Here is a 22880-nt window from a genome sequence, read left to right as displayed (position 1 = left end):
ACTCACGTTATTCTCATAATATTCATTGATGGAAAATTTTCGCTGATTGAAACAATTATGCCCCAAAACACCAACACTCAATCCAAAAGTCTCACGGAAAAAAAGAAGAGATGCAAAAGACTCAAAAGGATAAGTGGTTTTGAGTAAAACACACCAACTAGAATTGAACTTCGACTCAGTTTGATTGCCACTTCTATTTATGCGTATAATACAATTTGCGTAGAAGTAGTTGTTACTTTTACCCTTGGATTATTACACGATAGTTACATATTAATTCATATTTTGGCCTACTCGCTTGAGAAAGAGCTACTTTGTTCAATTTGTTATATATAAATATGTAAAAGTACACATCCTTATTGTAAGAAAAGTGTACATATCCTTCTTAGGGATACTGAACAACGTACTTCAACGATCGGAAGTTGAAAAAGAACCTGAACACTGTAGAAAGCCTTTATGTATATATAAATACAAAACAATCTTCCTTTTGAATCCTCAGGATTGTGAGAAGGCAATATACTGTGATGGAAAAAGGTGAGAAGTTGAAACGCATACAAATCAAGGAGTCTCTTGGGGGACTATCTAGCAATGTGAGTATTCTTTTGCAAGCATGACTTCTTCCAATTTCATCGTGTTCATGGCCGCCTCATTGGTTATGGCTGTTCCTCTAAGCATTTTGGGCACCTGCATTTAAAACCATAATCTGCAAGTAATGCTTGTCTCTCTTCAAAAGGAAGGTCTTCATCCACATAAGAAATGGTAACCTGGAAAGGAATTAAGAGAGTATTTGATCAAAGTTCTATGAAAGGATATTGAAACCTTGTAAAACACACAAGACTAAAGTTGGACTTCGAATTTCGCACCTCTTCTCCCTTGGAAATAGGTTTACGTGCAATTATCGTCGCTTGGCCATCTCTATCCTGATAATGAATAACAAGCATGAATGCAGATGCACAAAATTGATAAAGGAATGCTTTAGAAAGTTCCAAATGGGAGTTCACTATAAATAGGACTCGAAGTTAACATACCTCCTCTCTTTTGAAGGCTTTCGCATTCGGACTACAAGAATGATTCATACAACTCTGCAGAGGATAGAAAGCTGTGCCTAATACAAAATTGGAAAATATGGGAAGTTAATTTTTCTTTTCCTGGCCACAATGAGAGAGACAATTAAACATCTGTTGACTATTATATTTTTCAAAACAATTTATATAACCTGCCAAAAAAGGATTTATGTTCTAGAAACACCAAATATCTCTTAATAATGGTAATAATGAAAACTTAATTCCACCATGATCTCTTGATAATCTTACTATCTTCCGTTCTCATTGAAAGATACATAAAGCCACAGTGCACACATACTGAATACCTAGACAACCCCAAAGAGGTAGTCCAGCACCAAGAAGGACAAGGCAGAAAAGGACAGCTGAAAGACTAAACTTTCAACACATAATACAAAGAAACTTGAAAAGAACATCATACCTTGGCAACAAACTGAATAGTCGTCGCCAAGAGCATCCAAAAATGGTCGTGTAATCTCCTCAGCTTCTTTCTGCCATGAATAACAGGGGAAAATGACATTGGAACATTCAACTTGGCAAAATGTTAGGAGAAAAATATGAATTCTAACCTTTTCAGGATATGGAAGATCGTCAATGTATAAAAAATAATCTTCCACTGGAGATGCTACAACCAAATCACTGAAACAAAGTGAAATAAAAGTAAGCCCCAAGCAAATAATATGCTGTTTGAAAATGCACATGAATTGCTTTAACTGCCACTGCCAGCACCATTTTTTATCCATGCACACTTTACATATTAAATGGATGAGAGAGAAGGGAGGAATCCTTGAAAAAGTAAGACTTACAGATTATTCAACTCAAACATGCCAATTATATGCCCATAGATATCAAGGGAGAATACTGGGAAGAGTCAAGGAGTTCAAATTTATAAACTCTGAGAAATATTAAGCATGATTCTAATAAGAAACATACATCAAGTTCTAAATTGGGAAGGATACGTGATTTACATTCCTCATCAAAGATGGCTGCCTTTAGGAGCTGAAGTGACTGAAAGATTCAAATAGTGCAGTTAGAACTTATAGTAGCAGAATGTTATAGGCCATCAAAGAATCAGGCTAGTACTACAGTGGATCATGACGATTAAGCACCCACTCTGAACAAGGGAACTTATGGCACCAATTGCATTTTCATAAATAAGAATTTGATCAGCAAAATGCATACACGCACAGTTACACTTGGAATTCAAACAAATTTCAAAATGAACTTTTGAATGTACCCACATGACAGGAGAACAAATTGCTAAGGAAACAAAAAGCCAAAGAGTCACCCATAAGATATAGTTAGGATAAGTCAAACATAGTAGTTGCAACTCAATATAGATCTTACAAGATCAGTGCGTGTACAACAAAAATTGGATCACAAAATAAGTTAATTTGTCCTGAAGCTCTCAAATAACCGAAAAAAAAAAACATAAAAACAAAATCAGGAGATTGAAACAGAATGTAGTGCTCAAAATAGAATTTCTAAAATGACCCAGTCAAGAAAGTATACCATGAATGCCAGCTCTCTTATTTGCATTCTAAAAGCAACTTCATCAGAAGATTCAACGTCAAATGGCAACGCGATGCAGTCCCACCACCTAAGAACAAATAAAATGTCAAAAGAGAAGAGAAAATAACCTTCTTGTCAAAATTTTCAAAACTACTGCATACGTTTATTATGCAACTGTTGTCACCCAAAGCAGAAAGTCTCATAAGAGTGAAGTAGTACCACCGCTGCCAATATTTATTACATACTTGTGCGCTCTGCTATTGGAAACTCATTTTCTTTTCAATTCTATTATTAGAATGCTCACAAAGGAACAACTTAATATTTTCTCAGACATGATACAGCAAGGCCTTCAATATATAAAATATAACTACCTTCTCTTGTGTCCCACTGACATTGGTTTCCATGCTTCTAACAGTAAAGATGGATAAGGGATGCCTGAAACATTAGGCTTATTCTCTTGTTCTTCAGAATGAGCCACTTTCAACTTCCTATACTTTAATATGGAGGAAGACACTGCCTGAAAAAGAAACCAAGGAACTTGATGTTCAAGATTGGATTTACGTTATATCACATGATAGGAGACCTATTGGGGATGACAAGAAAGACATGTAACACATAAGGTACCATGTAGTATTCAAATAGTATGACAGCAAAGTGATGCTCACTACCCATATCCTATCCATTCTTGACTGAACCATGCCAAAGTCATATCATGACAAAATGAGACCAACTAGTCTGCAAGTACTAGATCACATAGTCCTGCTAGAAGTTCAGACCTTACAAGTAGAAGACTGAAGTTAAAACAGAAGTTTACAATAGAATGGTACCTTTGCAGCAAGGAGGAATATATCATTTGTGTCTGGTAAAAGCAAAAGAAACAAGAAAAAAAGGGGAAAAAATTAGAAGAGGATAGAGGTGTAAACTATAAGATTGTAGAGAAGATATAACCTACAAACTCATCTTACCATTGGCATGCTGTATAAATTTTACAAGTGCCCCCCTAGAGACTGCTTCTGACTTCTCCCCAGTGCAAAGTAAGGAATGAGATAAATCCCAATCAGACTCTGCACATAGCTTGCTACAAGATATTGGCAACACTATGACAAGTTATTTATTTGGTCCTTCATGCCCAAAGACATAAACCAAAGTGCAATGGAAGGAAGGTTAAGCTCACTTTTAAACAGAAGGAAAAAAAAAGGTTTGGTTACCCACCTGCAGTAGTAAGCTTCTCCACAGCCACCATGACATGGAACAGCCGGAGGTAACGGGAATTTATCAGAGTAAGGCAATTTGAGTGCACCATTCATTAAAGATTCAGCAAACCCTTTAGGAAGAGGAACTTTCTCTTTGCAACTGGAACTGCTAGGCCCAGAGTCTCCCAAGTCATCATCTTCAGATGAGTAGTCAGTTTGACAGCAACCTTGGCTGGCAGAAACTCCCAACTCTTGCAAATAAAGTCTCCTTCCAATTTGAAGCTCAACAGAGCCTATGAAACGGAAACAGAAGCTACATACTAGACAATCAATCTGCAACCCAATTGAAGTAGTACAATGAAAACTGATAACTGATAACTGAAAAGACCCAAAAGCAAAAGATAATATTTTTCATCAAACAAAGGTAGTATACGAGACCTTGTTGGAAGAATGTTGAAGACCCACAAGCATTTGGTCCTTGAGAAGAAGTTCTCCTTCTTTGAAGCCCAACTCAGCGTAGACACCTGAAGATCAAAGAGCAGATTATAAATTGCATTAGCCAAAGCAGAAACGACTGATGGAAATTGTAAAAAGGGGTGTTACGTGTGTGTTGGCTTTACCCTTGCCAAGCTCTCCATTTTGTTTGATTTTGATGCCATAGCAATGCCTGTTGCTGGATTTAATTTGTTCATCCAAGTACTTGTCAACTTGGGCAGGTGAAGGAGGTGTAAGAAGAGCAGAGATTTCACTGCGCAGCTCTGCATCGATTGGACAATCGCAATCCATCGAAACACAGAGAGTAGAAAGAGAAACACGAAAGTTGCTGAATGCAAACGGCGGCCAAGCGGTGGAATTGCGTTTCCTTTTCGTGTTATAACGAGTTAAACCCAAATTTGTTTTCTTTGTTTTCGGTAAATACAGTCGAACCCACCAGATTACCCAAGTTAATTTTATCGAAAAAAATTAAAACTTTTGAGAAATTCAAGTAATATTTTCATTTTTTTCCCTTCAAGATATGATTTTACAGTAACCTTCTTTTTCACTTTAATATAATTATTTATTTTTTTCTTTTAATATAACCTATACTCTAAATTATTTTATTATACGAGATATTAAAATCGATACTCGAGAGGGAGAATTCGAACTTGAGTACAAGAAGGACGGACTCACTAGCAGACCCACGTCTGCAAATTACTAGTTCTTATGGTGTCTTCCGAAAGACTTTGTTTCTCATGTGGGAGAATGTGCCCACGCTCACTGAAAAACATTACACACCGCCAGAAATTTTGTACAAATAATCTCAACAGCAGTACCATCCATCTTCCATTTTCTAAGTGCAACAAGAAAACTTGACAAACCATTCACCATTAAATTTCAAAACTTCCAACTTTATAACATGTAACACCATAATTATTGTCAATGTTGGCAACATAATCCTTTAACTGAGTAAATTACAAGCATTAACAATTTCACAAAACTTCTAGTTGGAGTTTGGATTTGATCCAATATATTACACAAATTTCAAACAATGCGATATCCCATGAAATGGTGGGGTGATACAGAGCAAGTCTATCTGACTAGTCACTAATAACAAGTTAACAACAGCTTAAGTACACCGACACACGAAAAACATTTAGCATAAATAAGCTGGAAAAAGAAGAACCCTAGTAGAAACCTAAAGATTATATTTGTATCATTTATTTGTTGGATCATCAAACACATCCAAAGAACTGTTCCAAGGATGGGGAGTTGAACACATTAGAAGCAGCCCGTTCAGTTCTGGTAGGAGAGATGTGAAGCTGATACTTGATAAACCTCTGCAACCAGTAAATAAATGAATAATTCAGATGACAACCATGGAAATGAGCATATGCATCAGAACATGGGGCATGAGATTGAAGAATGACGAGTAGAAAAACAAGGTAAGCAATAAGAATATACAGATAATTGAAAGATGATGTCAGGATTTGTGTCGATATGCCAATCCGGCTCCAATTGGCGAACAAAAGATGTTTGTCCATTCTCTGTGCTACAGAAGAGAACCTGCAAACAAATCAGAGGCGGCCCATAGGGTGTGCGAGGTGTGTGACCGCACAGGGCCCCAAAATTTAGGGGCCTCAAAATTTTTTAAAGAAAACCCATTAAATTAACTAAAACATGAAAATAAAAATGAAAAATTAAATATCACCCCACAACACCACATGCAAGGCACCAAAACCAAAATTGAATTGAATATTAATTATCAACAAATTCTACGACTTAGAGATTAGAGGCCCTAATTTAATTCATTTTCCTCTTCCCAACTCTTATGCTGCAACTCTTCTTTTTATTATGGTTTGAAACCTGTGTTTTCCTCTTCCCAACTCTCAAGCTGCAAAACCATTCTAATATTCTTTTCTCTTTCAGTACGTCTTTCTCACTCTCCTCCATCAAAATAAAGTTATTTATATTCAGTACCAGTGTACCACCCTCTTCTATCAAATTTTGGATTGTAAAAACCCAAGCTTTAGCTTTTCCCCAAAATCACAACTCTTTTCTCCCTCCCTTATTCACATGAGAATTCACCAAGCATTGAAATTGGAAAATCAATTTATCAGCTATGTGATTTGGAAGGGTGACTAAAGAAATTTTTCTGGGAAACTCTTTCCGAATGTGTTCTTCCCGTGTCAGAAATTTTTGTTTCTATATGAATTTTTTTTTTCCTACTTGTATATATAGAGCCTAGACATCCATATTTGCACAAGGCCTCTAAAATCAATGGACCAGCTCTGAAACAAATTACAATGATTATGTAGATAATACAAGAAATTGAAGAAGGAAAAAATAACAGCATCCCAGCAAGTTGAATGTAATAAATAACTGAAATATCATTTCATCAACTAGTCTTGCTTAAAGACTTGTAATTGTATGTTGGTTTTCAAGTATAACAGACAGACTTACAAAAATGAGTAAGATAATACTAAGCCAATCAGAAAAGCACATCTTAACATACTCAAAAAAACATCCTTCAAATGCCTATTGGAAATGGTGATGTTCCACTTCAACTTCTCTGGCTCTGTTAAGTCAAGTGTGGTTCAATCAAATTCAGTACTTTTTCATTCTGTGTGACCACTCCACTTATTTATCCGAAGTAACACACATATTTTTAATTTGAGGACATTGGGCTTTTCTCTCACCAATCTTGAGGCTCTGTTTGAATTTTCAAAAAAAGAAAATTATAAAACTATAATTTTTTTTTTTAAACTGAGTTTTCTAGTGATTTTAAGATCTAAAAACTTGTTTGGTATTGAACTCTATTTTTAAGATCTCTTGAAATTGAAATAAATAAATAAATCTCTCTAAATTGAAATTAACTAGAAAAGAAAATAGTGCTGTGAGCACACATCTAACTAACTAATTTTTTTTGCGCATCTTCTCACAAGCTAAGAAGATGAAGAACAACCTATAAAATCCACAGCTTTGCCCTCAAAACCCAGTTCTTCCTCTTCCTCTCTGTTTTCTTCTCTACCCAAATCCAAACCCCCATTTCGTCTCCCTTCGAATCCCTTCTGCAACCTAAACAAACCTAAACAAAACTATCTTTTCTGAATATGACAACATGTGTTGGCATTAGGTGGCCATTGTTTGAGCACTTTGGTCCAATTTTGGGGGGTTTTGAAGTCTGGGTTTACACGCCCTCTTCAAGAACAGCTTCTCCAGAAAATGAATTGTTGGGAATATGTAAGTTTTGATGCTAAATTGAACTAACTACGCATCTTCTCACGAAGAAGAAGTTCAAGAACAACCTACAAAACCCACAGCTTTGCCTCAAAACCTAGTTCTTCCTCTTCCTCTTTGTTTTCTTTTCTACCCAAATCCAAACCCCAATTTCGTCTCTCTTCGAATCCTTTCTGCAACCTAAACAAACCCAAACAAAACCATCTTTTCTGAATATGATAGCATGTGTTGGCATTAGGTGCCCATTGTTTGAGCATTTTGGTCCAATTTTTGGGGGTTTTGAAGTATGGGTTTACATACCCTCTTCAAGAACAGCAATCGTATTGTGATTTTATTGCGGTTGTATTGTAGTCGTATTACTTTTGTATTGCTATGGTATTGCTGTATTGATTTTTTTTGGTGTTTTATTGATATGTTACTATAATTTAATAGGAATATATGTTGATATCATTTTTCTTTATCTACTTGTGATTTGAGTAGGAGTTGAAAATTATTCTTGGCTGAAGTATTATTTACGATCTCTCTCTTTCTCTCTATCTCTGCTCTTTGTATTTTTCTCAACATTTATGTGTTAATTTAATATCTGGCATTGTTTTGGAACCATAATAATTGTCAATCTCATTTTTTTCTTTAAAAGATTGCTGTGAAATTGTTACTTCATTTTCTTCTTTCCTTTGTTTTAAGATATTTTTGTTTGGAGAAAAAGAACTCTGTTTTTGTAATCTAAAAGACTAAGTACTCATGGTGAGTGTTTTCTGATCAACAAGATCCATACTTTATGTATGTCAGTTTACTACTTTTGCACTTAAACTTTGGCTGTCTAAAATTTGAAAAATCTTGTATGCCAGTAGTGTATCCCTTCAATTGTGATGGTTTGCTTTGTTGTACGTATTCAAACCGCCTCAAAATGTTTTCATCAGTGTCTTGAGTTCAATACCAACAAAAGTTTTTAAATGACAAGAAATTATGAAAAGCTTATACATAACAAACATATAGTTGAACATAGCTAGAGTGTATATTTAGAAGATGTCATTGTGCTTCACATTAGCAAATTTGTGGGGTGAATACACAATGGTTGACATGTCATTCTGCATTTGATGAAAATAATTGATGACTTTGTATGGAAGTATACTCATTAAATATCTTAGATTCTATCAATGAATGAAATATTTGCCTTCAAGGGCATCATGTTTTTCGGTTTGTTTATCTTATATTCTATAAATGAATGAAATATTTTGGTAGATTGGAGAGACTAGGCTTGAGCAGCTGCAAGAGTAAAAGGGATGATGCTTCATGTAAATTCAACAATTAAATAGGAGATTTTTGTTTTCAATTTGTTAATTCTTGAGATACTTGGTCATTTTTTAAGATTACATGAAATAAAAAACTTGTATTGAATACTATTGTATAGGAGACCATGTAATTATTTTGATACCATTAAATGGAATTTTAATTCAATTTACTTGAAAACTTTGGGATCTTGAGCAAGATACGGCAGTCACGTATACGACAATTTTGAAACATAAAAGACGATAATGTAAGAATGGTTAATTTTGACGATATCTATAGTTGCTTCCACTCCATTATAATGTCATGTAGATTATAAAGTGGCAATAGACATGCAATACAAAAGCAATATGAAACAATAAACAAGCAATAAAGCGGCAATAGACAACCAATGCAAAAGCAATAAAATGGCAATAAACAAGTACCGTATGGATGTCTTTGTACTCTCTTTCCCATATTATATATTGTTCTAATTGTTGAACTATTACAATATTCAGTTGCTACATATAATAAATAGTACGTAAAAAATAATGACCATGTATGAAAATTTCATATCATTATAATAATGACCTCAAAAATAATATCAAGTACATTACACAAATATTAGAAACATATGGCTCCACAAGAAGAATACATGATATCTTATGTCCTTACTAACTTCTTGGGGCCTAATAACAAGTATAATCAATGATGTGTACAGTTTGCTGCAAGTTTGCTTAGCATTTTCATAATAGAAGCTTTGCTTTTGTCTTCAAAAAGCATCTCAAAGAACTCCTTGTCTACACATTACATTATGCACAAAATGGTCTCTAATGCCAGTGTATGACTTGTACATCAGTGTCTGCACAAACTAGCTAAAACACATTGTGTAATTGTTAACCTCAAATTTGTTCTTCACAGGGAAACGAGTTGGGTGCAGCTTTTTCCTTGTGCAATTTGAAAAGAAAAAGAGAGAAACATAAATTGTCAAGACAAAACTACAGCAAATTATAATTTGGTCAAGTATTCACCATCGGAAAATAATATGCTTTCAATGAATAAATAACATATTAACTTTCAACCAACACTACTGCACAACTCATCTCAGAAACATGACTGAGATTTGACAAACATATAGGTAGAAGATCCAATCCATTAAAACACTCACATGCAAAAAAACAAACCTAAATTATACGCCAACTCAAGCTTCAAAAACTGAACTTGTTGAGCACTAGTCAATAAGTTTTATAGGCAAATTGAAATCAAATAGAAATTACTTCAGCAGTAACACCTTCATTTTTTCAACCAAAGATGCCATAGCTTCCTTTCAATATCAAAAAACACATTCAATTAGTCCCAAGATGTGGGACATAGATACCTAGTCTTTTAGATTACAAAAACAGAGTTCTTTTTCTCCAAACAAAAATATCTTAAAACAAAGGAAAGAAAAAAATGAATTAACAATTTCAAAGCAATCTTTTAAAGAAACAATGAGATTGACAATGATTATGGTTCCAAAACAATGCCAGACATTAAATTAACACATAAATGTTGAGAAAAATACAAAGAGTAGAGACAAAGAGAAAGAAAGAGATTGTAAATAATACTTCAGCGAAGAATAATCTCAACTCCTACTCAAATCACAAGCAGATAAAGAAAAATGATATCAACATATATTCCTATTAAATTACAGTAACATATCAATAAAACACCAAAAAAAATCAATACAACAATACCATAACAATACAAAAGCAACACGACTACAATACAACCGCAATAAAATCACAATACGATTGCTGTTCTTGAAGAAGGCACGTAAACCCAGACTTCAAAACCCCCCAAAATTGGACCGAAATGCTCAAACAATGGTCACCTAATGCCAACACATGCTATCATATTCAGAAAATATGGTTTTGTTTAGGTTGCAGAAGGGATTCGAAGAGAGACGGAATTGGGGTTTGGATTTGGATAGAAAAGAAAACAAAGAGGAAGAGGAAGAACTAGGTTTTGAGGGCAAAGCTATGGGTTTTGTAGGTTGTTCTTGATCTTCTTCTTCGTGAGAAGATGCATAGTTAGTTCAATTTAACATCAAAACTTACATATTCTCAACAATTCATTGTTTGGAGAAGCTGTTCTTGAAGAAGGCATGTAAACCCAGACTTCAAAACCCCCCAAAATTGGACCAAAATGCTCAAACAATGGCCACCTAATGCCAACACATGCTGTCATATTCATAAAAGATGATTCGAAGAGAGACGAAATTGGGGTTTGGATTTGGGTAGAGAAGAAAACAGAGAGGAAGAGGAAGAACTGGGTTTTGAGGGCAAAGCTGTGGGTTCTGTAGGTTGTTCTTGATCTTCTTCTTCGTGAGAAGATGGTAGTTAGCTAGAGAGAGAGAGAGAGAGAGAGAGAGAGAGAGAGAGAGAGAAAACTAAATTTCAGAGAAAAGTATGTATGCAATAAGTGGACAACAAATATATATTTATAGGTGATAGTTGCAAAAAAATTGGGGAGATGTAGTATTTTCAGAAAAATTATAAAAAGAGTGGCATTTAGAGCTATTTCCCAAATTCGTAATTGATATAATAAAGTAAAAAAAAGGGTTACATAATAAAAAAAAACGAAAAAAAACGTGGGGCGATTGGCGAGAGTCCCCGATTTGTGTGAGAGGAAAGCTTGCGAGTGAGCGAGAAGAGAGAAGGCATCGGATCCGGCACCACCCGCATGGCCAGAGCCGCCAACGCCCGCAACAAAATAGGTCAACGAAGCTAAATCTGTGTTGAAGAATTTGTCCCCGGCGCAATTCAAGGTTTGTATGAAATTCTGAAACCCTAGATCTCCAAGAAATCTTCTTATATTTTTTTGTTTCTGCTTCGTTCCTCTCTCAACTCAATCATGTCTATTAATTTGATATGCCGACATTACAGTTTTCACACAGCATTTTAGCTGCGTACTTAGCTTGCTAGCTACCCATACATATGAAATGTAGGAGAAGGAAGTGAGGCCTGATTGTCTTTTAGAGCTTTTGGTTTATTAAAAATCTAATTGTTAGCATTCAAGTTTGGTCATCAACAAAATCATTACAAAACGTGAAGTTGAGAAATAAAATGGCAAGGGTTTTGTAGGAGGAATTGGAAGCTGCTTTGAAACTGTAAGGTTCCCAAAAAAAAAGGCAAGGTAGTCAAACTTCTATACGGCCTGCTTTCTCTCAATGACAACGAGTTGAGGAAACATATCTCATGGAATGAGCATGGCACTGGTTTTTTTCTCAACAAGATAACCATCGAGGCCTTTTACCATGACAACTGCCCATGAGCATGTACATGAACCCCATTTCAAGAGAGGGTCGCCCGCTGCACTGGTGAATGTCAAAGAGCTTCATGCAATCGCAATGCCAGGGTAGGGAACATGAATCCTCCATCGATAAGAACACTTGATATGAAGGTTGACAACTTGGGTCGAGAGCTTCGGGGAAGCTTAAGGGTGTTGAGTCTAAGGTAATGGAGAAGATGACTTCTGTTGAAACCAATATTTTGGATGCAATAATGAAATCAGAGTAAAGCTTTTGATAACAAATAGAGCTATGAATATTGTCTCCCCAAACTTTGTTGTGCTCCATTACCTAAGACTCAACACCCTTAAGCTCCCCCGAAGCTCTTGACCCAAGTTGTCAACCTTCATATCAAGTGTTCTTATCGACGGGTGAGGATTCATGTTCCCTGCCCTGGCATTGCGGTTGTGTGAAGATACGGGAAGCTCTTTGACATTCACCAGTGCAGCGGGCGACTCTCTTTTGAAATGGGGTTCATGTACATGCTCATGGGCAGTCCCTCTTCCACAATAAACTATCAAAACATATCATTGACTCGGTTATAAAAGAATTACAAATTAGAATAAATAATACAGATTGCATAGATGATAATTAACTTACGAATTGACTGAGTTGCTTCTTGCAACAGCCAACGGCACCGTCGAGGAATCCGGAGGTTCGAACCTTGTCATGGTAAAAGGTCCCGATGGTTTTCTTGTTGAGAAAAAAACCAATGCCATGCTCATTTCCATGAGATATGTTTCCTCAACTCGTTGTCATTGAGAGAAAGCAGGCCGTATAGAAGTTTGACTACCTTGCCTTTTTTTTGGGAACTTGTGCAGTGTTATAAAAGAATTATAAAACATATCATTGACTCGGTTATAAAAGTCAAATAAAAGCACAATGGGTGGGTGGTTGCATGTCAACCCCATCCAAAACAATCAAATCACAGAACAACCGCCCTTGATAATTCTGCAAGTATACAGTTTCAGTACCTTGCATATGCTTTTTTATGGGATCATTAGAAATCACTTTTCTAACTGCATAGTATACCCAGGGTTCTGATTATGCACCAAACATTTCTGAAATTAGTTATGGGAAAGAAACATATAAAACATATCCTTTCAAATGGGTGCCGTGATTACATGCCTTCTTCATTCTCACATACAAGAAAGAGCACTTCATCCATTCAATTGCGCTTGGAATATCAGAGACAGTCACTTGAGATATTTCTGCGGTTAAATGCTCCCTCAAACACGAAAGCAATCTAATGAAAGGATAATACAACCGCATCAGAAGACATGCAATATTTTCCACCCTTAAAAGCTTAGGGCACTAAGTGCCCTATATTCATTCTGGAATTTAAAACAAAAACACATACTGTGATTCCACCATCTCACATTCATTCATGAGATTCTCGCACAAGTGAACCTGAGATCAAGTAAGAACATAATTAATGTATTCCTAAAGGAAAAGAACTTCTGAGACCAAACAGGACGAGTTCAATTGCTTAAGGTGACTACGTGGACAATAGTTAGAAAACAACACCAATGCAATCATGAATGAATTGAAGGAAGAAAGACATCAAACTACCGTATCTCTTCTTGTCATGATTATAATCATTCCTGTATCATCAAATGGGGTCCGGCCTGCCTTCCCACACATCTACAGGGTGATACAACTAAGATAATGTTAAACTCAAATTACAGTTGATAGGACAAGATTTTGTTTTATTTTTTAAAACTTTTCCTGGAGCCATTTCTTTCAAATAGAACCTTGACGAAGAAACAAGACAACATGCTGGACAGAAGTATTACAAAAACATAGCAGTTCTAAAAAATAATATCCCAATCTCATCTAATTGGAAACACTCCTCTTAAATAGTGTCTGAATTGACAAACCTGTAGTATTGTAGATTGGTCATATTCTGTCTGGAGACCTTTTCTCCGTTGCTGGACAGAAGGCACAGTTTGATGAATAAACACAGGGAGGTCCTCTCAAGTTTCATTACATCTATTTGAAGAAACGGAATTTCAACATTCAAGTGTTGTGTTGATTTTATGACTACTGTATGTGCTGGTAGGTTGACTCCATGAACAAGAGTATTTGTTCTGCACAAAATTTGAATATCACCCTTTAGAAAGAGACTTCAATGAGATTACGATCCTTAATGGAAAGGCCACCATCCTGATAACCAACTGCAACCAAGCAATTTATATTATCAAAACTCATTGTGGGTCTTGCAGTAAATAAGTTTACTGCAAACTGAACAGCAAAACAAGTAGCTGTTATACCACCATAAGGAATATACGATTGCATTTGGTTGTCACTGCATGATAATGAAGCTTCCCTTAGCCTCTTTTGCTGTTCTCTGTTTTTAATAGAAGGATTTGAATGGCCAAAGGACGTGACTGTCTGCGAGAGTCTCTGTGCTGCTTCTTGTGCACTTTTTCTAGTTGAACAGAAAATCAGAGCAGATTTCCCTCGTGAATATTTCATGAGGATATCTGTGAATCAATTTTATGCATATAAGTTATTGATGATCTTTAACCATTGAGTTATAAAATCACAAGAAAAACAGATACAGATTTAAAGGCAGGCATCTATGGAAACGTTATCTTTACCGAAAAATGCAGTTTTGAGGGCGCTGGAAAAGGGAACAACGCAAACCATCAGAAAAGTGAATATTAGTTTTATTCGCTTTCCTAAAAAAGGAATTTCTTGGGAAATAGAAGCATATGGTTTGAGATTATCCAGAACAGTAGTCTAAACAATCACCTTTTCAAATAGAAATTCATTTCTTTTTGGGGCTGTAGCCTGCAAAAGAGGTAGTTTTTAATATTAATTAACGACTGGGAACCAAATACAATCCAAGAAACCCTTATAATGTCCGACCTGAATCAGTGATCATACCAAAAACTTTTGTTCTCAACTTCACAGGCCTCACTTCCTCTCCAAACCTGTATGGACAGCAGAAATATTAAAAATAATACAAATTTATAAATAAACCCAATCCTAGACATGTATTTATAAAAAAACTCAAGCACTATTTAAACATAGAAACACACCCAAAATCAACTCCAAAGTCAACTTTTTGGGTGTGTTTATAAATGAGTTTTGAGTGTGTGTAATGATGAGTTTTGGGTGTGTTTATAAAAGTATTTTGTGTGTTTATAAAGTGTTTTGGGTGCTGGGTTTTTTTATAATTTCAATCCTCCATTTTGGGTGTTTTAGTGAAACTCCCTAAAAATAACTGGATGCTCAAATTAATGAAGATAAGTTATATCCTAAAGCAATAGCGTAAAAGGTTGAGATACCTTTTAATTCCTGGGACAGGAACCTTGAGCCATTCCGCTACACTGGTTTACGCACATTGCACAATTAGTCAATCATTATTGCTTGTAATCTTTTAAAAACTCTAATCATGCTATTTCTTTTAACAATCAGAACTAACCAATGAATGCAAATCTCACCAAGGTCCTCAATATTTGGAATGGTGGCAGACACGGCAACAAAACGAACATGAGCCGGAGACCTTGATTTCAATTCAGGGTTGTGAGAGAGCATTTTTATTCTACTAACTATTGCCTCTAAAACCGCTCCACGAGGATCATTCAACAGATGAACTTCATCAATAAGTAGGAATTTTTTGTCATCCCTCGTCTCCATAAAAAAAGAAGCCCATGAAGCTTTAGTTTCGTCTGCGTAAGGAAGAAGAAGAAGCCGCATTTACGTTAGGGCATGATTTTTTGTCTGGGTCTAGGGTGAACCCAAGCCCTTATCCTTCTCTGTATGAGCGTGATCTCATATTTTCATTTTTCTTATTCAAGATGTGATTTTACAGTAACCTTCTTTTTCACTTTAACATAATTACATTTTTTTCTTCTTTTAATACAAGTTATACTCTAAATTATTCTATTATGAGGGATATTATTCTATTATAAGGGATATTAAAAGGGAGTTTCACTAAAACACCCAAAATGGAGGTTGAAATTATAAAAAAACAGTTGAGGAATAATTCGAACGAACTTGAGTGCAATGTGGAGGGACTCACTGGCAGAACCCACGTCTGCAAATTACTGGTTCTTATAGTGTCTTCCAAAAGACTGTTTCTCATGTGACAGAATGTGTCCTCGCTCACCGATAAACATTACACCGCCAGAAATTTTGTACAACTCAACAGCAGTAACATCCATCTTCTATCTTCCAAGTGCAACAAGAAAACTTGACAAACCATTCACCATGAAATTTCAAAACTTTATAACATGGAACACCAAAATTATTGTCAATGTTGGCATATAGATTCCTTTAACTGAGTAAATTACAAGCATTAACAATTTCACAAAACTTCTAGTTTGGAGTTTGGATTTGATCCAATATATTACACAAATTTCAAACAATGAGATATCCCTTGAAACGGTGGGGTGATACAGAGCAAGTCTATCCGACTAGTGACTAATAACAAGTTAACAACAGCATAAGTACACCGAGACACAAAAAACATTTAGCATTAATAAGCTGGAGCTGGAACTTAGAATTAACATAAAACCCAAATGCGGGAAAAGGAAGAACCTAGTAGAAACCTAAAGATTATATTTGTATCTTTTATTTGTTGGATCATCAAACACATCCAAAGAACTGTTCCAAGGATGGGGAGTTGAACACATTAGAAGCAGCCCGTTCAGTTCTGGTAGGAGAGATGTGAAGCTGATACTTGATAAACCTCTGCAACCAGTAAATAAATGAATAATTCAGATGACAACCATGGAAATGAGCATATACATCAGAACATGGGGCATGAGATTGAAGAATGACGAGTAGAAAAACAAGGTAAGCAATAAGAATATACAGATAATTGAAAGATGATGTCAGGATTTGTGTCGATATGCCAATCTGGCTCCAATTGGCGAACAAAAGATGTTCGTCCATTCTCTGTGCTACAGAAGAGAACCTGCAAACAAATTACAAGGATTATGTAGATAATACAAGAAATTGAAGAAGGAAAAAATAACAGCATCCCAGCAAGTTGAATGTAATAAATAACTGAAATATCATTTCATCAACTAGTCTTACTTTAAGACTTGTAATTGTAAGTTGGTTTTTCAGATATAACAGACAGACTTCCAAAAATGAGTAAGAAAATACTAAGCCAATCAGAAAAGCACAACATACTCAAAAAACATCCTTCAAATGCCTATTGGAAATGGTGATGTTCCACTTCAACTTCTCTGGCTCTATTAAGTCATGTGTGGGACAAATTTCAATCAAATTCATTATGTTTTCATTATGTGTGACCACTTTCTCACATGCTGTAGTTTTTTCCTAAGCAACAATCAAACACCAGTCATTTTTTATTTGAGGACCTATTGGGCCTTCCCTCATTTATCTCACCCATCTTGCTCAGGGTCGGCCCCTAAGTTTCTGCAATTACTCTTAATTTCTTTCAGCCGAAATGGAAATATAGGGATCCAAGAATACAAATACTGGTTAGTTTCCAAGATCATGGCTCATTCCAAAAGCTGTAGTGTAAGCCTCATGAGTTCAAAATAAAATTTGTTTGTTGATGGTTTATATTGATTAGCTCCAATTCCATGTTAGATTCATTAAAAGTAAAGTACAAAAATGATTTCTCTCAAAAACAAAGAAAAAGAAAAAGAATCTGCATAAGGTGTAGAATGAAAAGTAACCAGAAAGCCAAACACAACTGCCTGCACATAAAGCTAATAACAAGCAAGCAGGATTACTAAAAAAATAAAAATAAAAGTTGGGATTCTCAAAAGTTATATAACACTATCAACCCATATACATACCTTTTCTTTCACCAAACCCCCAGATGTGAAAACCCCAGCATCTTCCAAAGCCAGTAGAACCTTTTTCTGAAAGCAAGAAGCAATATCATTTCACAAATGATAAAAACTAATATTTACAACACAGCAATAGGCATAGATAGAACAGTAGAAGTTAAACATCATGAATAAGAAATGAAATCAAACAACATCCATGAAAACCTATTAATCTCATAAAAAATTACAGAACCCAAGCAAAATGATTGATATAAAGAGTCTTGCACGCACTTCAGTTTCATCGTCGAGAACTCTTTCCATGAGATACAAATCACAAAATTTTGTGATCTCCAAGAGTACTTCCAGCACTGAGTACCTCACAGTCACTTGTTTCTGCCAGGCACAAGGTGAAAAAGGTAATGTTAATCCTTTTCCAGTTATTACAACTTCCACCACTAAATTTACAGAAAGAATGCTACTGGAAAGACAATCAAACACCTGAAGTTCTTCTGGGATACTTTCCTCCAGGACTACTCCAAGTAAACGACAAGTTACCTGCAGATAAACTTTAAAACATGAATTTGTTGATGCAAAATTAAAAAGAAAATTTTTTCATGCTTATACAAATTGATCAAATTTTCATTACATTACATGACTTCCTAGGGTATCACATAGTAAATACCAGCTACATAACCAATATGACACATTTGAAGCTTAATAGTTTTAATAACGAAGTGCCACTAAATATAAAAGCAAAACCCAAAGGTCATGTAGCTTCACTATATCGAGAAGACGAAACACGAGTTCTCAATGACACTTACCTTTCTTCCTTCACTCAGTTTCTGCCGAACTATTTGCCCCAAAGTTGGCTGGAATTAGAAAAGGAAAAAGAAAAAAAAAGGATTCAGCATAAATAAACAATGTCAATACAAAGTGGCATGCAAACCCATCTGGCAGACATTTACCTTTACTGGCTGAAAGAACTCATCAACAACATTTTGTGCTCTTGTGTCCTCTGAAGATGAAACTCCTGAAGTTGTCAATGTTGCATTTGACTGTGAACTGATGCCAGAACTACTGGATGTAGGTGCCTGTCTCTTTGGTTGCCTTCTTTGAGGCCCACTGGGTGATCTCAGCAGCCTCCAGGTGAAAACTATTGCAACGGCAAAGCCCGCGATAGCCCCAATAGAACGTGCATTCTGGTAACATTGAAAAATCTTGAGACAACTCAACTTTGACATCTCTATTTGAGCATTACTTTGATACTTATAAGCCAAAGATGAAACGTAATAGAATGGGATAATCCCAAAAAAAAAAAAAAAAAGATACTAATATACCTATGAAATCCACTAAACCCATCAGGCTTACAGAATTCTATTTTTCTTGTAACATACATTTTAGCCCGTGCATTTGATCTTGAAACAGAAGAAAAAAGGTAAAATATACCACTTGACACGGTTCGCATTAGCTTCACTTACCTCTTGAGTATCTCTTGACCCTGAGTCAATTTTACTTATAGCTTTGAGTATCAGGTGAGAGCCAGTCATTGTACAAAAAGTACACTAATGCAGGAAATGCATGACACAGGGTTTCTGGGTACTAACTAAAAACATGCAGCAGATTCGCATCACCCATCGCAATTCACAAATTGGAGATAAAGTAATGGAAATTAGGCTTCACTAAGTTATATTGAACGGAAAGGGCCAATGTTTGCAAGTATGTCTCTTTTTTTCCTACGCTACAAAGTATCAAATATGGTCATCCCAAATTTCTCTAATTGCCAGTTATGGATCATTTACGCATCAAATTTTCTCAAAAACACCAACATCCTAAATAAATTCACGTTGAGATAAGAACCAAGTTGCACACAAATCAAATGAACAAACAAAATTGGAACATAAAATGATAAACCCATTAAGCAATTCAAGATAATTGACAGATATGAACAATTTTAGACGGGGATGCCATTCAGATCCGTCAGAAAATTTGACAAGATAAGGAAAAAAGCATGAAAAAGAGGTAAGAACCAGGTTGTGGAGGGAGATCGGGAAGATACTAGACATCTTCACAGTGAGATAAGCCCCGAAGCGCTTGATGAGCTGAAGCAGCTCTTCTTTCGAAGACTCGGTCATGGCTTAAACCGACGACAAGTCGTCGTTTTGAAAAGCTTAGGCGTCGGCGAAGCCAAAGCTTCTGATTAATACTCAGCGCAGGACCTCGGCTCCTTCCCCTTCGCTTTTATCTCTGGAATTTACAAAGAGCGGAAACTTGTGCCTTTTTGTCAACGATTAGAGAGAGAGAGAGAAAAAAGTCTTTGATGCGAAATTGCGATTTCTTTTTTCTGTGTGTGTGTTTTTCTTTCAATAGTTTTTTTTCTTTTTCTTTTTGCTACTAAATTAAAAGCAAATATTTTATTATATTATATAGTTCAATGCTTTACCATATAGTCTATTTTTATCATATATGAACATTCTGATTTTGTTTTCTACATGTTTTTTAACGAATGGTTGGGGGAAGGGGTGTTTACATAAATATTCATTGGGTGCTTAGGATTTCGAACCTTGACCTGCATGGACAGAGGTGGAATAGCTCAACTAATTCAAAATTTTCCTATATTTCCCATACAAGGATGTTTTGTACTTATTAAAACAGATTATTTGACAAATCATATTGTTATTGTTTACTAACTTTATATGATGTAACAACTATTAGATTCTTGTTGTTACCAAATTTATATGGTGTAACATGGTACTACTACTAGCCACTTGTTTATTTGAGTTACCACTTGAGGAATTTGTTGTGAAACCTGAAAAGAATTGGGCTTATAAGTGAAACTAATACCAGAAAGAAGTTCCTGGTTTAGCTTTCAACCTTATTTTCCAATAGCAAGAATTAGTATTTGTGGTGTTCCTGTTTGTTCTTGATATTCTTTTGCTTTCTAGTTTTGTTGCTTAATCCAGGTGAATTTAGATGAAGTTAAAGTGGGGAAAAAAAACAGTAGAAGCACAATCACAGGAAGCATAGAATATCAAATAGGCCAGACAGAGAATAAGTGTTGCCTTGTACTCAAGGAAACTGAAGTTGGAACTTCATATATAGTGTTATTAGCTACATGTTTCAAATTTGGAATTTTGATTAAGGGTTGGTATGGTTAGAGGATTAATTAAGAGACTTAATTAGAAGGGGCCATGAATGGATGTAAAATGCCTTGGAATTCATCATATTTGCACAATATAAGGCATGAAAGGGTATAGCTAGCAGAATTTCAAAAGCAATCCAAGAATCTGTATGATCCTCAGAATTCAGCAGAACTTATGTGTCTATCTCTAAGCCCACCAAACTGCATTCATAGTCTAGATTCTAGTTATAAACTCCAATAATTTCAAATGCAAGTCAAGAATTAATTCCTTTTGTATAATACTCAATTTTGGAAAAAGACAGTCACAAAAGCTGAAGCTTCTTCTTTTACATGAATGATAAGTGATTTTAACAGAAGAAAAAAAATGGAAAGAAAGGAAAAGGTTAATCATGAGCTCTAACCAACATTATGAACCTTGCTTGCCAGAGAGAATTAAGCTACAGAAAAAAAAATTTGAAAAACAGTTCATCAGGTCAGTCCACAATCTTAGGTGGTGAGGAACTCTGTGTTTTCTGATATCTGAGGTGGCAAGGAATTCTGAGAATTTTCCCGTATTTCGGCCATATCACTGAGGACTAATAATGGCCTTTCAATCCTTTGGCATGCCTCATTGAGCATCATTTCTTTTTCTAAATGGAAGCAATAACTCTCAAAAACTCTAGAGCTCACCATGACACCAAAATCCAGCAGGAAAAGCAACTCCACTTCTAGTCTGTTCAATTCAGCGTTGCTTACTCCGCCAACCCGGGCATAAAATGCATTGTTATAATGCCTGCAGCATGCATGTTGTAATGTAAACAGAAGAACAAACACAATCAAAATTTACAGCAACATGAACATGGCAGACTTCTATGTGCTGGTGTAAACAAGGGCTTACTAATTCCAATTCAGGAAAAATATTCTAGTGCTAAATCAAATGCAGTTTTCCATAGTAATTGATTTTATATTATTCAGATGCTCTGTTGCAGCTAAAGCCATACAGAATTTGGGGCAATCTGAATCAAATGAATTACACAATGAAACAAAATTTGGAAACTTTCCAGCATATCATTGAGAGAAATCAAAATCCCAATTCATGAAAACAAGGAGAGGTAGATATATATAAATAAACTTACACATCATCTAGCATCTTAGAAGCAATCATAACGCTTGTGACCAGCAATCTATGGACATTCAAGGACAGCACAAGAGAGTCGGGGTGCTTATGAAGCAGCCTATCTATGTACACATACCCAACCACAAAACATGAAGGGCTACAATCCGTGTACTTGTAGAGCCTCTCCAAGTACTTGGGTATGCTTATGCTTGGTGCCCTCACGCCATGAAACACATTCAAGCTCTTCCCAATCCCAGCCGAGCCACAACTCTGTCCATCAAGTTGCTGGCTCTGGCCATCTGCAAGCGTGTTATTTCGAGCAACCAACTTCTCCAGCACGAAAGAGAGTATGGTTAACACTCTCGGGATACTCGGCTCCGGCCGGCCATGGTGATTGGTGAACTCGTCGGCGGTTAACATTTAGCTCATTATGGTTGTGGTTGCTGGTTTTCAGGTGGAAGTGCGAGGAAGAGTTTTGGGTGGTTTAAGACTAGAGAGGGTTGGCCTTGCCGTGCATATTATCTGGGTTGGGTTGGGTGGCAACGACTGACGAACTGGGTGTTTGACACGTGTGCATAACATCCGGTGGCTGGAGGCTGGAGCTATCGAAAGGTGGTGGTTTGATAAGTAGCGTGGAAGCGACCTTGAGCCAATTGATTTGGCTTGAAGGGAATCCCACAAACGCATGCGATTTGGAGATAGGATTTTAATTGGCCAGCACCAAACCCATGAAATAAGTGGTGCCAATTGATTTGGTTTGAAGGGAAACTTCCTAGAATTGAATTGCGAAGGGGCAGATCCCAAAA

General features: G+C 35.9%; 4 protein-coding genes and 2 long non-coding RNA genes across 10 annotated transcripts; 1 reads left to right on the top strand and 5 right to left on the bottom strand.

Annotated features, from left to right (window-relative positions):
- Window positions 1-307: 307 nt before the first annotated feature.
- On the bottom strand, window positions 308-4668 carry ATXR2 (histone-lysine N-methyltransferase ATXR2). Its single transcript, XM_008231876.2, has 14 exons — window positions 4384-4668; window positions 4202-4287; window positions 3783-4096; window positions 3536-3648; window positions 3398-3429; window positions 2942-3087; window positions 2571-2658; window positions 2018-2066; window positions 1865-1919; window positions 1628-1697; window positions 1480-1549; window positions 1026-1102; window positions 861-917; window positions 308-761 (listed from the first exon to the last, which is right to left on the bottom strand). Exons 1-14 carry the CDS (start codon window positions 4547-4549, stop codon window positions 651-653), a joined length of 1434 nt encoding a protein of 477 aa, XP_008230098.2. The 5' UTR covers window positions 4550-4668; the 3' UTR covers window positions 308-650.
- Window positions 4669-5202: 534 nt separating this feature from the next.
- LOC148918202 (uncharacterized) lies at window positions 5203-5827 on the bottom strand. The gene is made up of 2 exons (XR_016125916.1): window positions 5705-5827; window positions 5203-5580 (listed from the first exon to the last, which is right to left on the bottom strand). It is a non-coding gene; the product is annotated as an uncharacterized LOC148918202 (long non-coding RNA).
- A 4739-nt stretch (window positions 5828-10566) lies between these two features.
- LOC148918201 (uncharacterized) lies at window positions 10567-14563 on the top strand. Its single transcript, XR_016126385.1, has 2 exons — window positions 10567-11555; window positions 12706-14563. It is a non-coding gene; the product is annotated as an uncharacterized LOC148918201 (long non-coding RNA).
- Window positions 13182-16016, bottom strand: LOC107880979 (ATP-dependent DNA helicase homolog MER3-like). 5 transcript variants are annotated; one of them, XR_016126384.1, is made up of 7 exons: window positions 15530-16016; window positions 15374-15410; window positions 14970-15016; window positions 14351-14873; window positions 13650-14254; window positions 13438-13487; window positions 13182-13323 (listed from the first exon to the last, which is right to left on the bottom strand). XR_016126384.1 is itself a non-coding variant. In XM_089051213.1 (5 exons), exons 1-4 carry the CDS (start codon window positions 15783-15785, stop codon window positions 14851-14853), a joined length of 363 nt encoding a protein of 120 aa, XP_088907339.1. In that variant the 5' UTR covers window positions 15786-16016; the 3' UTR covers window positions 13624-14254; window positions 14351-14850. The 5 variants fall into 5 exon arrangements, 1 of the variants encoding a protein (XP_088907339.1); XR_016126382.1 differs by having other exon boundaries at window positions 13438-14254; XR_016126383.1 differs by lacking the exon at window positions 13182-13323 and having other exon boundaries at window positions 13355-13487.
- Window positions 16017-16335: 319 nt separating this feature from the next.
- PEX22 (peroxin 22) lies at window positions 16336-20174 on the bottom strand. The gene is made up of 8 exons (XM_008231877.2): window positions 19867-20174; window positions 18805-19038; window positions 18661-18708; window positions 18338-18394; window positions 18131-18232; window positions 17867-17932; window positions 16906-17007; window positions 16336-16781 (listed from the first exon to the last, which is right to left on the bottom strand). Exons 1-8 carry the CDS (start codon window positions 19969-19971, stop codon window positions 16677-16679), a joined length of 819 nt encoding a protein of 272 aa, XP_008230099.1. The 5' UTR covers window positions 19972-20174; the 3' UTR covers window positions 16336-16676.
- A 1062-nt stretch (window positions 20175-21236) lies between these two features.
- On the bottom strand, window positions 21237-22640 carry CYCP2;1 (cyclin p2;1). Its single transcript, XM_008231878.3, is given in 3 exon segments — window positions 21237-21488; window positions 21490-21750; window positions 22094-22640. Coding segments are annotated over 3 exon segments (699 nt in total). The 5' UTR covers window positions 22495-22640; the 3' UTR covers window positions 21237-21451.
- Window positions 22641-22880: the final 240 nt, after the last annotated feature.

This window comes from Prunus mume, linkage group LG4 (genome assembly GCF_029339155.1).
Source record: "Prunus mume cultivar Tortuosa linkage group LG4, ASM2933915v1, whole genome shotgun sequence".
Lineage (NCBI taxonomy): Eukaryota > Viridiplantae > Streptophyta > Magnoliopsida > Rosales > Rosaceae > Prunus > Prunus mume.
The sequence above is the reverse complement of the archived record's forward strand: the minus strand, read 5'-3'. Positions and strand labels throughout refer to the sequence as shown.